The sequence below is a fragment of the Talpa europaea genome, assembly GCF_964194135.1.
Source record: "Talpa europaea genome assembly, chromosome: 9".
NCBI lineage: Eukaryota > Metazoa > Chordata > Mammalia > Eulipotyphla > Talpidae > Talpa > Talpa europaea.
In genome coordinates, this window is record NC_140076.1 from 65,389,391 (window position 1) to 65,407,365 (window position 17,975).

At 35.8% G+C, this 17,975-nt stretch overlaps 1 protein-coding gene across 1 annotated transcript in view; it reads left to right on the plus strand.

Annotated features, from left to right (window-relative positions):
* The window catches only part of USP24 (ubiquitin specific peptidase 24), a gene marked incomplete at its 3' end in the record, with an annotated part of 135,476 nt that overhangs the window by 33,959 nt on the left and 83,542 nt on the right, over positions 1-17,975 (plus strand). Inside the window, exons 2-8 of the mRNA XM_084241782.1 lie at positions 3,601-3,766; positions 5,267-5,334; positions 8,950-9,093; positions 9,723-9,845; positions 12,343-12,378; positions 12,698-12,763; positions 17,276-17,341. Of these exons, the coding sequence (XP_084097908.1) occupies positions 3,601-3,766; positions 5,267-5,334; positions 8,950-9,093; positions 9,723-9,845; positions 12,343-12,378; positions 12,698-12,763; positions 17,276-17,341 (669 nt within the window). The remainder of the gene's footprint in view (positions 1-3,600; positions 3,767-5,266; positions 5,335-8,949; positions 9,094-9,722; positions 9,846-12,342; positions 12,379-12,697; positions 12,764-17,275; positions 17,342-17,975) is intronic.

Sequence of the window (17,975 nt, forward strand, 5' to 3'; positions counted from 1 at the left end):
TTCCATTTTTGCAAAGAAGCCAATAGTAATATTGAAGCTGATTGTATTGGGATTGGGAGTATTGCCAATTTGGGGAGTATTGCTATCTTAACAATATTAATGTTTTAATTTGTACCAATGTAAAAGTCTTGTGTTTCTAAGAATTTTATTCTTTTTTTTTTTTTTAAGATTTATTTATTTATTTATACAAGCACTGGGTACAGTCAGAAGCACGGGAGGGTGAGAGCATTCACCAGAGCCAGAGCGGGGAGCAGAGCAGGCAGAAGGACCGAAGTACACTGCTGAGGGGAGTAGCCGGTGGCAGGAGAGGTCTGCGCGCCATGTGGGACCCTCCTCCGGTGGCCGGGAACAGCTGGGGATCGAACCAGCGCAGCAGAGGCTGCGGGCAGCTTCGCAACCCAGCGCTCAACCGCTGCGCCACCAGGGAGGCCCATGAATTTTATTCTTTTTAAGGTTATTGTAAATGGAATTGTTTTCTTAATTTTATTTTAGGATCTCTCATTGTGTATAGAAATACATCTGAATTATATATATATATATATATATTTGTATAGTACTCGGCAACCTGGCAGAACTCATTTACTAGTTCTTGTAGGTTTTTTTTTTTTGATGGATTTCTTAAAATTTTTATATGTACAAAATCATGTCATTCAGTGAATAGAAATAATTTTTTTTTTAAAGATTTATTTATTTATACAAGCACTGGGTACAGTCAGAAGTGCGGGAGAGTGAGAGAATTCACCAGAGCCAGAGCGGGGAGGAGAACAGCCAGACAGACAGAGGACACTGCTGAGGGGAGCAGCGAGAGCGACAGGAGAGGTCTGCGCGCCCTGTGGGACCCTCGCCCAGAGGCCTGGAATCAAACCGGTGCTGCAGAGGCTGCGGGCAGCTTCGCAGCCCAGCGCTCAACCGCTGGGCTACCGGGGAGGCCCGAATAGAAATAATTTTGCTTCAATCTTTTCAATCTGAATGACTGACTTTTATTTTTAATTTTGCCATATTGACCTGACTAGACTTGCTGGCATAATGTTCAGTGGGAGCTATAAGAACAACTATCCTTGTCTTTTTCCCGATTTTAGAGTAAAATACTCAGTCTTTCACAATTTTAGTATGATACTAACTGTAAGGTTTTTGTAGATACCTATCATCTAGTTTGTTGAGGGTTTTTTTTTATCATCTAAGAGTATTGGATTTTGTTAATATTTTTCTTGCAGTTTTTGTTTGTTCTTTATGTCCTGATGTTGTGCCCTTCGGTGTGTCACATCAGGCATATGTTTCTCATTACTGATGTTATATAGCTATTTTACCCACCCCCACACCTCCCCAGCAAGCTCTTAGCTTTTTTGGTTTTCATTTATTTGCTTTTGGCTTGTAAACAACAGAAATTTATTTTTCACAGTTCTGGGGACTGGAAATCCAGATTCATCATTGTGCCATTGTGGTCGAGTTCCAGTGAGGGCCTTCTTCAGGTGGTAGAGTGCTGATTTCTCATTGTGTCCTTCCATGGTGGGCAGCATTGAGATGTTACAAGCTCTCTTGTGGCTCTTAGAAGAGCAGTAGTTCCATTCAGAGGCTTCGTTTTTATAGCTGTTAGCTACATTGGGTGATATAACACATGATTTGATCTGTTAATGCCTATAGAAATTAATGATAGTTATTTTGTAGTAATGAGTTATGCCCATCATCCAACTGAATTTTTATTTTTATATGCCTTATTTCTACTTTGATCCTAGGTTACTAAACTTAAGCATTTAACAAGTATACAATTAAATGTATTTCTAAAATTTTAGAAACTGAATTTTCACTTCTGCTATGATTTTAAATGTACTTAATCCACTGTCATCACCCATTCCTTTTAACAGCCAAGTTAGGGAAACAGTCCAAGTGCCCAGGGACAGATGAGTGTATTAGGAAGATGTGGTATATATACACATATTGGAGAACTCTTCAGAAAAGTGAAAAATAAAAAATTATAAACTGTCATTTGCAACCACGTGGATGGAACTGAAGGGGATTATGCTAAGTAAAATAAGTCAGAAGGAGAAAGACAAATATAGGATAGTTTCATTTATATATAGGATATAGAAAAACTAAACAAAAGGTCAGACAAAACCATTAACAAATCCTAGAAGTCTGTCTAAAGAATTAAGGCTACCAGTGGAGGGAGGGGGGAGGGCGGAGAGCAAGTTGATAGGGAACAATGGACTATGGTGGAGAACTATGGGTATCTTGGTAGTGGGTATGGTGTGGTGAAATATGGATAGATCTGAAGAGGTATGATCCTGTAACCTCTGAACCATATACAGTGTTATAAACCAGTGTTACTGCGATAAAAACAAACCAAATTATCATGGTGAGAACTGATGGAAAATCTGGCAGTTACTCCGTTGATAGCTGAAATCTCATTTGCATGAATTATTTTTCCATTTTACAGTATGAATTAAATACCTACTTAGGTTAGGTCCCAGGTTCTGGAAATACAGAGGTGGTCAGAAGCAGACAGTGTCCTTTCCTCATGAAGCTTGGTCTAATGGGGGTAAACATAATATAAATAACAAATGTGAAATTATATATGTGAGTATTACTGTGAAAGAGATCAGGATAGTAGAATATAATTTTTATTATTATTAAGGGGTATGTCAAAGTTTATAAGTTCTGAAATAGCTTCTCTGAAAGAGTTATGGGTGTATTGGAGTTAAGTTAAAGAGGCTAGAATGGTGAGTGTAGGAATAAGTAGCATTTCTGTGGAGGACAGTAGATGGATTTTGAGAGAGATATAAATCTAATTGTCAGGTGTTGGGAATGGAGATGGGAGAACAGGATTTTAAGAATGAGTTTCTGGTTTCTGGCTGTGCTATTAAACGAATATGCTGCCCTTCACTGTGGCACAAAACACAGACGAGAGAACAGAACCTAGCACTAAGGTTTGAAGAATGACAATATTTGAGGGTATGAAGGGGAAGGAGTACCAGAAAAAGAGACAGAGCTATAACAGCTAGACGGAAGGAAGGAAAACGGAAGTAATGTTGTCCTGGGAGGTAAGGGAAGCAAGTCTAACATTTTAAGAAGAGAAAGTGGGCAAAATGTCAAATATTCTTGAAGTAAGATAAGGACTGAAACACTCATTGGATTTTATGACCAAATGTTTTCAGTGATGGCCAGATGCTAACAGTAGCCATGGGGGAGAATAGGGAGTCTGGCAGCCATTTTGATATGATGTCAGAGTGAGGTGGTGAGGAGATGGGAGATGACAAATACAGGTACATTTCTGGAGAAATGTGTTCCCCCAGGGTCAAATAGGGGAAAGGATTAGGATGACTGCAAGTAAAGGGAAGTTTGGTATTTTATGAGAGAAAAGTTTTTTTTTTTGTTTTCCCCTCAAGATGAGATCACCTCTGAGAGGGGGAGTGGAGGCACATTGATGAAACTTGAGAATATTTGAGATGATCCTGGTGAAAGTTGTGATTATGAGAAAGAAATGTGGAATCTGCACTATTGGTATTAATAGCTGCTGTTGATAAAGCATCTGTTCAGTGTTAAACATTTTTAGAGTAGTGACTGATTAATTTATTTGTTTTTACCATAATCCTTTCTTGTCAGAAGAATGATGAAAATGGAAACTGCTCAGGGGAAGGAATTGAATTCCCTACAACAAATTTGTATGAACTGGAAAGCCGCGTCTTAACAGATCATTGGTCCATCCCTTACAAGCGAGAAGAATCACTAGGCAAATGCTTGTTGGCGTCTACCTACCTAGCAAGACTAGGTAAGTTTTCAGTCCTAAGGACTCATGAGTAGAGTGTTTTTGATAGAAGTCTGACTAACCTTAGTTCTTCTCATTGGCTATCTGCATAATCTCAGATCATGAACTCTCTTAGTCTTAGTTTGCCCCTGTGGGATAAGAGCTTTGAATTAAATCAGTTATTTTCTTCTGGCTCCATAGTGTAAAATTCTTTAAAATATGATTAAAAGCTTTATAAAAGTTGAAGTTAACTTTTTCCGCAGGATCTTTGAGCACTTTAAAACTCAATTCAGTGCCTTTTTTTTTTTTAAGAGAAGAAAGTAATATTTATTTAACAAACATTTTGGACTTATTAAGTACTTGGCACTATCTTAAGTGCTTTACAACTGTTAAACTAATAGAGTAATAAAATAACACTAGGTTGAGAAAATGGGTGCCAATATAAGGGAACGTCTATAAATATATTAAAGAGAAAATAATAAGTTTTCATATTGAATTCAGTTATAAAATAAGATGAATTGACTTATTATCTTGTGTTTTTTTTTTTCCTTATTAACAGTATGTGTAGCTTACCATCATGATTAAATATAATCCTAATAGATTTCTGTGGTATGTTATGACTGGCTTCTCAGCAGCAGCATTTATTGAGTACCTGGTAGGATCTAGGTATGGTGCTAGGCAGTGGTACTAAGAAAATGCGTTTGGCAGTATCCCCAATGATAAGCCTCATTAAGCTTTTTTAAAAAATGTGTTCCAAGGATAGTTTAACAGTGGATTAGTGCATTCACTTAGCAAGTATTTATCACTTCATTGTACCAGGTAAAACTTTGTACATTTTATTACACAGAATACATCAGCTTGTTTTGGGGGAGAAGTAATTTTGGCATTTTTTGAGAGTATTTGTGTTTTTATTGAGCTGTTTAGGAAAACAGTAATGGCTGCTGGTGGAGCTTTATTAGCTTTTTGTTAGATCATTTCAAATTACTCTGACACGGAAAGATAGGTTCAACCATTTGGGTTCAAATTAGTATTTTTTCATTATACCATTAACAAATGTATACTAGTAATAAATATGTACTGTGCTATTAATGATGAATTAATACTGTTTCTCAGTCTGTTCCATATATACAAAATATATGTGTATTATATATTTTGCTTTTAATAATCCCGTAAGAGGGCCTCCCTGGTGGTGCAGTGTGTTGAGCGCAGCGCTGTGAAGCTGTCCGTAGCCTCTGCAGTGCTGGTTCGATTCCTGGCCAGCCAGGAGATACCCACATTGGCATGGCAGACCTCTCCTGTCTTGCCCGCTGCTCCCCTCAGCAGTGTTTTCGGTCTGTCTGCCTCTGGCCTGTACTCCAGTTCTTGTATAAATACATAAAAAAATCTTTTTAAAAACATCCCCTAAGAATCAAGGTTTCTACAATAAATAATTCCACATTTGTGAATTTAGAATGGTATATATGATTGCTGCAAACTAGCTGGAATCTAAAAAGGCATACATATCCTTTCATTTGTTTTACTAAGGTCTTTCTGAGTCTGACGAGAATTGTAAAAGATTTATGGATAGGTGTATGCCTGAAGCATTCAAAAAGGTAAGAAAAACGTACTAGTTTGATTTTTCTTTTCTTTTTTTTTTTTTTTGGTGTGGCCTGAACATGGGTTTTTCTGTTTTGGTTTGAGTTTTTCATCTGTGAGACCAGTTTATAAATCTTGTTTGAGTAAGGAGTCCTCTAATATGAAAACGTAGCTCTGAATTTTGGACTTATAGACGATTTACTTCTTTATATTTGTTTGCAGTCCTGAGTGGAATATCACTTTTACTTCCTATTTAATTACCAAATAATAGATTAAGATCTAGTTACACTAAATTACACATCTTATTAAACTAAGGATTGTGGCATTTAGAAAGATAATATTTATCAGAATATAAACCATTTAATACTCACTTTGCTGAGACAGAAGCAAATGTTTTAAACCACAGATATTTTAACTGAATAGAGTATTCTCACTGGCAAAGTGGCATGCTTATGACAGTGACTCTGTCAGCACCTGAATGATATGCTTGTGCCCCCCTGTTCTGCTCTCATATCTCTTGGAAAGCAGTTTTTCCCCACAGTGAGAATAGAGATCACAGACTCATGTTTCTGAAAGCAGTCTAACTCAGCATGACTCCCTTTTCAGGACATGAGTCCTGAATCCCCATAGGAGTAGGGATAATGTCATAGACACTGGTGTTTTTTTTCCCTTGCGCATAACTAGTGCCCAGCTCAGAGAAAGCTCAGTAAGTCTTTGTTGAATGAATAAATGAGTCCCCTGCTGTCTTATGCTTCTGGGTTTTGACTTCCATTTTTGTTCCATGTGTAAGTAAGTCACTAAAACCACATGTGGGTAAAATTTGTATTTCTCTTAAAACCCAGTAAATTAAACTCTTCACTTGCAAACTATTATTTCCATCTGCATATTGATAGAATCTCCCTTGATACAGGCTTAAAAAATAAAATTAATTTTAAGAACAAAAGTATCTTCATTTTTAAGACAAGAGATCTTTTAAAATTGTTATTTGTGCAGGAATTTATGGACTCAAGATGTATCTTCACTTTGGATGAATTCATCTACCAATTCATGACTTTATTTTAAACATTTAAGAATTCTATTAAATATAGTAGCTTTTTAAAAATAGGTTTCTTGTAGTGTACGTATAAGGTAAGCATACATTAACAGAGAAAGAAAATACACATTTATTCACAGTCAGAGGAAAGGACTGATGAGTTTGAAGAAAGGGTGTTTAGGTGGATGGTCAAGTCCTGTATCAAGGAGCCCTGTATCAAGTCAGTTCACTAGCAGGTTGCATATTTGGGGTATAATACTCTTAACTCTATATGGAGATACTTCACAATGCTGCCCTCAGCTTTCAAAAAAAATTTTTTGTTGAGGTAATCTTGGTTTATGTCATAGTTTGTATTTTGGAAGTATAAAATCTCCCCATTCAGGTGATGTTACCATAGCAACCTACCACCAAACCACCCACAGCCCATCCCATAGTCCACTGTGCTCCCCTCCACCTTTGTGTTCTGTTCTGCTTTTGCCCTCTCCTTCTGGACGCCTCAGTTCTGTAGTCTGCTTTCAAGGATTAGTTTTTTAGTTTATCTGATCCTTTGTCTGGTTTCTCTATATTCCACATCTAAGTGACACCATCTAGGCAAAAGGTACCCTGCATTGTGTTATTTGATGCAGTTTATGTAAAAATGTTTATGTTAAATTCTCTTAGTGTTTACAAAGTATTGCAAAGGTTCTCCTCCCCATCAGTAAGGCATAGTTTCTTTTATTAAAACAGAGAGACTATGACTTTGTGTGCCCTTTTAACCTTCACTGAAGATTTAGTCTTTATGTAATTGGTGATGCTTCCCTTAGCTGTGTTTCCTGGAATGATGACTCTGTCCACCCTCTTACCTAGGCCCTTTTTACAAGCTGCCTCAAAAGTTTTTTTAGAAGTAAAGTTATAAAAAAGCTATTTTATCCAGTGCAACTGCATGTTTAAGGTACACAAAGGGAACTTTGTTGCCATTCCTGCTTATTTTACCTTCAGACCTGCCTGGATTCTTTCCCTGTACATAAGGCAGAAGTCATGTTTCAACCTTCTGGCATCTGCCCCCATAGGTGTTGCTTGTCTTTCCCAACCTTTTCTGGGAGGTAGACAGAATTCTATATTTATAGTTAAAAACAAATGAGATGTCACCAGAGGGACTGGTACTTAATACACGTAAATTTTTATTTTGTATATTCATGAAGCTTCTTAAATGTTAATGTGTACTTCATTTTGCCTTATTGTTTAATTTTTAGACATCAGAATATATAGTCTTGGCCAAAAAAAATTCTTGCAAAAAATAGTAACTCACTGACTTATGTAAAATCAGTTTTAGGGTTATTGCTCATGTGAGCAAATAGTGCAGCTGAATGGTATTTTAAAAATCTGGAACTGAGGTTTTCCTTTGCAGCTAAAGAAGTTTGACTCTTTAGGCTACTTGTGTTAAGGAGTTCTCAGTGGGGCCAGGGTGGAATTTTTATTTCACAGTATTTTCCCTTTGAAGGAAAGCTTACAAAAACATGAAACTGTCATACCAATTTGTAGTTATATTATTAGGTGAAATCCTTTGTTTTCTCATTCCCTATTGTGGCAATTGTCCATGAATTAGACTTCTCCCAGTACTGGGAAGATCTGGTGGGGATGATTTTAAATTCATCTAGGTGTGCCTATTTCCTGTTTTTTAATGAATTTGAGATACCATTTGAGTTATACCATTGTTTTATATCTTATGTTTTTATTTAAGAAATATAGTAATGCCTGATCACTTAGAACTATCTTAGATTTTTTTTATGCATTAAAAAATTGAATATTACCTTTATATTTACCAAAAAGAAAGGCACAGCAAATAAATTGATAAGTTACTTTTAAAATTTTTTTCCCATTCAGAGTCCTGCTGTAACCTGAGCAACAGGAGGCAGATTGCAGACTTTGTTCTGAGATGAAATTCAAATTCACAAAATTAGTGTGTTTCTTAGACTTCAGAATTACTGATTAATAGTGACAGTCAGCATATATTAGCATTAATAATGATAATGATACTATTTGTAAAATGCATTCACCTATGTTAGATGTTTTGATCTTTTCTACATTTGTTAGATCTATTGAACATTTGTTAGGTCTTTCACATTTGTTAGATCTTTTGATGCTTTTGATCTTCTCACATTTGTTAGATCTTTTTTATTTTAGAGGCATCATGCCTCTTTAGAGATAAGAACATTGAACCTCTGAGAATCCAGGTAAATTCGTCTAAGACCACACAGCTAGAAAACAGTAATGCCAGGAATTGATCTCAGGTTTTTACTTGCTCTATACCACTTGTCCTCCTTTTGTGGTAATAGAAAGTAAAAGGGCAAATAAAAAAAAAGTTTTTTTAAACAAACTTCTTTATGTTAAGGAATTAAATTTAGAAGCAAACCTCAGGGTTGACTGGAATAAATAAATAAATTTTAGGTATAAATGTTCAAATTTTAGGAAATAAATTTTCAGGAAAATCATCTGCATAAAAATAAGTGTTGTAGTAGTATCTCTTAACTGTGCAAGATTGAACTGATAAACTGTAGCTGTAAACTTCGTTTTTTTTCTTTTCAAGTTAGGCTCTCTACTGTTCTCTATATTTTTGTAGCTCCTGACATCAAGTGCTGTTCACAAATGGGGTACTGAAATTCATGAAGGCATATACAACATGTTGATGCTATTAATAGAACTGGTTGCAGAGAGAATAAAACAAGATCCAATCCCCATTGGTCTCCTGGGTGTGCTTACAATGGTATAGTATCTCTAAAATGAAGTGCATTGTGTTTTGATTTTGGTTAAAATACCTACTCTACTAAGTTCTAATTCCTAATTAATGAGTGATAATGATTATCCTTAAAGATTCTTACTTAGCTCTGAGGGTCCTTGCTTTTTATTGTGGTGTATTCTGTATACCTTTCTAATTTTAATAACTTTGTCAGCTCTTAGAATGATGGAATGGTTTTCCCTTGTGTTTTCCTGACTATTTACGTCTCAAATACTTTGCCATAGTATGTCCAGATGGCTTGGTTCCTGGTCCTTTTCCCCTATTAGTAACAGTAGCTGCAAGAAGAAAGGGTGCTCCTTCTGTCTTCACTGCCTTGTTGCCCAGCTCTGCCCATGGCAGCCCTAGGACATCTGTTGTGTTGGCATACCTTGCCTTGAACCACACCTCTCTTCACTTACAGCAAACTGCACAGGACAGGAGAGCATCATTCTAGTCCTTTGCTCCTCTGCTTTAGCTAAGCAATTTGCTTTGTTGGGATACTTGAAAGATTCCATTAGTGAAGGAGTCCAAGGCTATATTTTAATCTTCTTTTCTAATGCTAATTCATGTTGCTATAGAAATAGATAATAATGTTTCTCTGTTCTCTTTGAATCTAGGCTTTCAATCCTGATAATGAATACCATTTTAAAAACAGAATGAAAGTATCTCAAAGGAATTGGGCAGAAGTGTTTGGAGAGGGAAATATGTTTGCTATTTCACCTGTATCTACTTTCCAAAAGGTAAACATAGCTTTGTTTCACCTATTTATAGAAAATGTTTTGAAGAAGTCTTTCTGTATTATAAAAATGACAACTAAGTGAAAGTATTAAAACCATCTATGAAAAATAACAAATATTCCAGATGGCTCATAAAATTGCTTAACTTTTTAAATAAATATTGCATATTTTCCATAGCTGTTAATGAGAATTTTATAGATTTGAAATATTTAGTAATATGAGAAATCACTACATGACATAAGTGCCCTATTTATTGAATTACCAGAACCCCAGTTTAATGGTTATCCCTGTTTCTTTATAGGTGTTTGATAGATAAGAGCATTTGAAATGACTGATTATAACTGGAAAAAATTATCTAGTGGTTAGTCTCATGTATAATTTTCTTTTAAACTCTCTAGGCATTAAAACAAAAGTTTTTTTTTTTTTAAAGAAAAACAAAAAACTTTGGTTCTTTCAAGTTCGGAACCAGTGTCTTTATAGTTAAAGGTCTATAATATGCCAGTAACATTATGCCTATGAGTCATAATTTAAACAATGCTTTGAACAAATAAACACTTTGGTTTTTGAGACACAGTTGCGGGAAGTCAATTTATTAAATGGATGTTTAGTTCAACATCATTTATTGAACATTGCTGTGTGCCTGGCATAATTCTAGGTTGTGGAGATACAAGTATAAAAAAACATTCCTTGTCTTTAATATAAAGAGTAAAAGACATGGTTCTTAACTTAGAGCATGGGGGGTGAGGGAGGATAAAAAAACGAAATATTATAGTACAATAAACAATAGGTGCAATTATAATAATGTACAATGCATAAATACAGGGGAAGTAGTTAGCGCCATCTGGGAGGATCAGCGAGGAGTAAGAGCTGAGCAGACGGGGCAGTGAGTATCTACCATGGGATTTAATCCCTATAAAACACTGAGATGAGTTTGGTGCTATTTTAACCCCCACTTCATAGATGAAAAGCTATTAATATACCTATTATAGAAAGAACCCACGCAGTCTCACTCAGAGTCTGCATTCTTTATATACAGTCCTGCCTCTCAAAATATCACAATCTTTAGTTTTGTTGTCAGGATTAAATGACAGATGTATATGAAAACACTGAACACACTGGATCACTCTAGTGATCACTCTAGTAAGTGCTCAGAATATGTTCATTCTCTTCCCCTCAATTTATATATGCAGCAAATGAGATCTATAAAGTTCAGTCTTTTTATTTCCTTTCATTCCAAAAGGGAATTCTCCCCTACAAAGTCTGCTTTCCTCTTACCTTCTCATTTTATCCTTAGGCTTTCTACTTTTCCTTTGGTATGCTTAGTCTTTTCTTCTCCCATTGTATGTAACATGCTCCAGTATTTCCCATCTTTAAGAAAATTCTACCTTTGATACCACATATCTCTCTAGCATGGTCTCTGCCCCTTGCACCGTACTAGATGAAATATTCCCTGTCCTCCAAGTTATTCTTTCAGTGGTTACCCTAAAATCTTTTGGTTAACTAAACAAAACTTAAATTTCATCAATCTTTATTCTTTGATAAGAACTTAAAGACCATGAAATGTTTTATATACTCACTTTCCGCCTGCTCACTTATTATTATTATTATTATTCTTTTTTTATCCATATCCAAACTATAAACAAGTTCTTTGATTTAATCTCTAATATATGCAGCTGACTTCTGTCTGTCTTTTCTGCTACCATCCTATTCTAAACATTGTCATAGCTTTTCTAGTTTACTAGTTATCTCGCTGGCATCTCAACTTTTCTCTCTCCATTCATCCTTTTCATTCCATTCTGCAAGAGTGGTCATCTTAAAACATAAATGAATCAGTCTATTGCTTGAAACACTTCTTTTGCTTTCCTTTTAATTGCATTCTACATGTTTTTGAATGATCTGGCCTTGGCCTCTTTCTACATGCCACTTTACCATGCCACAGTTGGAGAGTTCCCTCTGAGTTCCTCAAACGAGAGGCTCTTTGCTGCCTTCCCCAGACAGGGCCTTTGCCATTTCAGCCTCTCTGCCTGGGTTATTCTTTAGTGTCTAACTCTGTCTCATCTTTCAGGTTCCAGCTTATAGTCCATTTCTTCAGAGAGATATTTCATGACCACCACTCTGAACAGAGTATGCACCTTCTATTTCTGATGTGAGGACCTTTTGTGGGACTTACCACAATCTGATTTATTTTAGGGATGCTTAGTTTACTTGTTTTTGTTGACCCTGCTATAATATGGGCTCCATGAAAGCAAATACTACATCTCTTCTTGGTCACTGGTCTGTATGCAGCCACCAAGAATAGTGAATGCTTAGGGTAGGAAAGAAAGGAAGAGAAAAGAAGGAGCTGACTTAAGGGCACTAATTAGTGGTACAGCTGGGATTGAAACTAGTTTCTTTATTCCTGATTCACTACTCCTTAGGTGTATAATTCATAAAACCGGAAATGCTGTAAGGGTTAATGGGGAAGGTATTTTGTTATCTCAATTTCTGTTTTTTCTCATAGGAGCCTCATGGATGGGTTGTGGATTTGGTAAATAAGGTATGTAACTTTTATTAATATAGTTGTTTTCCACTTTTTAATGAGATTTCCTAGGATTTGATGTTTTAAGTAAATGACAACAGAATAATGAGAATCTTTCCCTAAAGAGAGGGGGTTTATAGTTCCTTCCCCTTCTTGTCTGTGCATTTGTACAGACAGACTTCAGCTTTAGAACCTAGCACAGCTCCTGCAGCATGTCACTTATCAACTGTCAAGACTTGTATTACAGACCACATTGAGAGATAGAACACTACCCTTTACCCTTGCTTAAATTTATGAGTGGCATTTAAAAAATAATTTGTGCCTTTTTTCTTCGTAGTTTGGTGAATTAGGTGGATTTGCAGCAATCCAAGCCAAGCTTCATTCAGAAGATATAGAACTTGGGGTAAGTTAAAACACTCCATGCCCCCAGTGTGGATGCTCACTTTATTTAGGTTGCTGTGTAGCAACTTATGTGGGCACATCAACTTACATATTGAGGTTACTCTCCATAGGAGCAGATTCCATGACTCTGATAACCCAAGAAATATTTATTCCTAATCATAACCAAATTTCAGTGTAGGGTATTTGACTTTTACTTTACCAATTTCCCTTTGCCTATGGTATTTTTCTCTGAATTTGTGATACACGTGAAATTATCTTGCTATTTAAAATCTGTTGTTGTATGTGGCAAGTATATGTATACATGATGATTTCATGACTCGGTTAAATCAGAATTTCTTTCATTATCCCAGGAATAAACAAAATAATTTACTTTAAGTTTGTAAGTTTTTTGATATTACACAGATTATAGAAAAAAAAGTTTTATAATGAGCACAGAATTATCCCTCAGATGCAATAATACCATTATTATCTTTTATTGTCAACTTCATTTTCAAAAAGAAAAAAATTTAACCTTGTGGTAACGGGAATGCATTGGTTTTTAACTTTTTATGGATGTTTGATCTGTTTGTAATTGAAGGTACTTTGTTCTCTCTTTAATCATTCCATTAAAAACTACTTAGTACATACTCGCCATGTGTAAGACACTGGTAACTGCTGTAATTTGATCAGAACAGAAAATTCCATGTTAAGAATACTTACCTAAACAATGTTAATTGTGCTTAGAAAGTAGCAGTAGGGGGCCTCCCGGGTGGCGCAGCGGTTGAGCGCTGGGTTGCGAAGCTGCCTGCAGCCTCTGCAGTGCCGGTTCGATGTCCCCGGCTGCTCCCCGGCCACTGGAGGAGGGTCCCACATGGCGCGCAGACCTCTCCTTCTGCCCGCTGCTCCCCTCAGCAGTGTACTTCGGTCCTTCTGCCTGTTCTGCTCCCCGCTCTGGCTCTGGTGAATTCTCTCACCCTCCCATGCTTCTGACTGTACCCAGTGCTTGTATAAATAAATAAAAAATCTTTAAAAAGAAAATTTAAAAAAAAAAAAAAGAAAGTAGCAGTAATATCTGTAGTACAGTACCATGTTTGGATAAATTAACAGCAATCAAGGAGAGAGACTAATGGTTTGTTTGATAATAGATTGATCCTTTCTTGCCATCCAATTTATCCTTAAAGATCATATGTCTGCCAGTCATAAATAACTTCTGACACTGGTCAGTTCAGGGAGCCTCTTTTACCTGCCCTGAAAGTTAGCTAAGTAATTTGGCTATCATTTTGAACTTCATAAATGGAATAAGTTTTATTAGAAATGGCTTTATTCACCTGGAAGATAAAAGGTAGTGATTTTAAAAATAAACAGAACAAAAATCTATTCAGAGACAAGGTTTTATCCCACATACTTGTGTCTCAAGAACTGGCTGTACATTATAGAGTACTGGACAGTAACAGAAATTAATTTCATTAAAAAAATGTTTAACGCATTTGCTCATTTGCTGCAGAGTTAGTTCATTAATTAAAAAACAAACAAAAAACAGAGCAGCCCAAAGTTTCTACCTCACTTGGAGAATATTGACTGAAAAAATAATATGTAAGAATTTGGACTTAGCCTCATTATTATCACATGTTTTGAAGTTAAAGCTGTCTCTATGCTTTCTCCCTTAGGTCAGAACACTTTTCCGAATAATTGTGTTGTTTGTGCAATTCATGTAGAATTATACTATTTAGGTTGTATTCAGATAAAATTCATGTATAGGGGAGATGCCAAAGATTGAAGTCTAATTTTGCCAAACAAGTATGATTAAAATTTCTTAGTAAATACCTGGTTTCTGGCCAGTTAAGAAAGTGACTGTCCCAGAATCAATTTAGGCCATAAGACTGAGTAAAAGTAAGTGTACTCATTTTACGTTTACCTCAGTTGCCGGAGACCAGCTGCTTGCCAGTGTTTTATCTGGCTGGGGCATCAAGGCCCCCTGCAGCACTCAGTGACATATTTTTCTTTTAAAGATTGATTTATTTATGCATGCAAGAGCTGGGGTATAGGCCAGAGATGTGGGGGTGGGGGGGTGGTGAGAGGATTCACTGGAGACAGAGCAGGGAGCAGAACAGGTGAATCTACTGAAATACACTGCTGAGAGGAGCAGTGTGCAAGACAGGAGAGGTCTGCTTCGCCATGTGGGTTGTTCCACGGCCAGGGATCAAACTCATGCTGCAGAGGCTGCAGATTGCTTCATAGTGCGGTACTTAACCCCTTGTGCCACCAGGGAGGCCCCTCAGTCACATATTTTTGATTCTGAAAAAATAGTGGGGAAAAAACATAATTCATAATCTACCAGTTAAAAATACTTGGTAAAGTAAGATAGGAAAATTGTCCTCCATCCCATTCCTTCTTGGATATTGGTAACCCATTTAATACATGAGCTTTCTGACTTTTCTTAGATTTATATAAAATATATCTGCATGTTTTTAATATTAAATCAAATTGTCATATTTCCGTTTAACATTACCTCATGAATATCTTTTCAGGTTAGTTATTAATAGTATTTTTATCGCTCCAATGCATTCCTGCAAATGTTGACTATGCAGTCACTTATCAGCGGGTGTTGAATTATTTTTAAGTTTTGTTGTTAAAGAGAGTATTCCATGTAAAATTGTCTTTATGTGCATAGGCTTCATTTTTGAAGGATGGATTCCTAGAAAATGAGATTTCTGGGTTAAAAACTTACACATTTTTAAATTATAATTGATAGTGCTAAATCTCTTCCAAATTACTTTTACCAGTCTATGCTCCCACAAACTCATTTCTTAATATTCTTGTTAGTGCTAAATATCTTAAAGTCTGTAATTCCAGTATGTAGGGCAAGAAATGCTATTTTGCTATTTAATTTATAATACTTTGATTTCCTGTGAATTTGACTATTTTGTCATGTATTACTGGCTGTTTGCCTTCTATAAATTGACATCTTTACTAATTTTTAGGAATTCTTTTATAACTATGTCATGTCTGTTTTGTGTGTTTATATGTCTTTTGTTTCTCTTCATTTTATTTAATGGTGTCTTTTTATGAAGAAGCTTCTAAACTTTAGTCAGTGTTTTCCTTAATGGCTTAAAATATTTCTAAATTGCTTGAAGAATTTCTCTTCATCTTGAGGTTATAAAAATACTAGCTTCATTTATGTTTTTATTTGATTTTTTAAACAGTTCTTGAATTCATTTAGATTTATTTTTATATATTGTATAAAATAGATATTCAGTTTTATTTTCATCCAACTGGACAACCAATTCTAAGATCCTCTAGTGCTGTTTTGATTTGTTGATCTTATCATATATTAAGGTCCCCTATACACAAGATTGGACTTCTGTTCACTCATTTATTCACTTGTTCATTCTTTGACCATTTCTTCATTATTGCTCCACTCTTTTAATTATTTATAGTGCCAGTTCTACCCAGTTTCATTCTTTTCTAAAATTATTTTATTACTATATCCTCACTCTTCTGAATATAATCAACATGTCAGGTTCTGCACAAAATCTAAACAAGATCATGTTGAGAATTGTGTTAAATTTATAGATCATTATATGAAGAATTGACAGTTTTACAATACTGGTCCTTTCCATTTGGGAATATAGTATCTCCTTAGTTATTTGGACCTTTTAAAAATTTATTTTAGGGCCTCCCCAGTGGCGCAGCAATTGAACGCTGGGCTGCGAAGCTGCCCACAGCCTCTGCAGCACCGGTTTGATCCAGACGGTCCCACAAGGTGCACAGACCTCTCCTGCCACGCCTGCTGCTCCCCTCAGTAGTGTACTTCATCAGTGTGCCTGTTCTGCTCCCCACTCTGGCTCTGGTGAATTCTGTCACCCTCCCACACTTCTGACTGTACCCAGTGCTTGTATAAATAAATAAATAAATCTTAAAAAAATAAAAATAAAAATTTATTTTACCTAAAAGGACATTTCACTTACCCCTCCCAACTATTCTCTCCATTTTCAGAAAAATTACTATTCAACAATATGAACTTTAGAATCACTTCATCCAGTCCCCCCCAAAAAGATTTAAATTAGAATAAATATAATAATTGAAACAGATTGGCATCTTTATATGAATTTTCCTATTCAAGAGTAGAATTTAGCTAGTTGTTCACTTGTGACTTGATTGATTAAATTACCATTTAAATGTTTCTTTGAGGGCGGTGTGTTGTGAAGCTGTCCGCAGCCTCTACAGCATCGGTTCGATCCCCGGCTGCTGGGCGAGGGTCCCACATGGCGCGCAGACCTCTCCTGCCGCCCGCTGCTCTCCTCAGCAGTATACTTCAGTCTGCCTGCTCTGCTCCCCGCTCTGGCTCTGGCGAATTCTTTCACCCTCCCACGCCTCTGACTGTACCCAGTGCTTATATAAATAAGTAAATAAATAAATCTTTAAAAAAAATTAAAAAAAAAAGTTTCTTTGATATATTAAAAGAGAGTTGATTAAAGTTGAAAACAAAGAAAACCTTCTCACATTATTTCAAATTTTCACTATCTTTTTTCAGGCAGTCTCAGCATTGGTGCAGCCCTTAGGAGTGTGTGCAGAATACCTCAATTCCTCAGTGGTACAGGTGAGATGACGCCAATTTACGTTTACTTCAGAAGGTGATCTAAGACATAATAACAGTAATAATTTTTTTATCAGCCTACTCAGATTTATACCTAATCCAGAGTAACCTTTTCCCCCCCAGATTAGCTGTCTTAATAAAAATATTATCAGAAAATAAATAAAAAATGATTACTAACGTAAAATGTCCAGTGACTTCTAACATTGAAGGTTATTTATCTTTTTTAGTTTAACATTTTTCAAATATATAACCTATATTTGATAGCATATAATTTTCTTCATCTCCTTATCTGTAAAATAGGTGGTATATATCTCTTTCCCCTTCATGGAATTTTTAAGAATTCAATGTCATTATGTACAAATTAGATCAGTATTGAGCTGTCTACTAGGCTCACTTAGTAGTAAGTCACTTACTACTGAATAACAGCTTAATAGCACATCTTATCTGATTTCACAGCACTACAAATTATAAACCAACTGGTCAAAGAATAGTAAAACTAAAACTATGAGTGTTCAGTTTTCTAGTGCAAGGCCTATTACTTTTTATTTCTTATCATTTCAATTAACAAGTTTACTGAATAAAATGTCATAACTCCATTTATTATTTTCTTTATAAATAAGTCTGTGAAGTCTGTAAT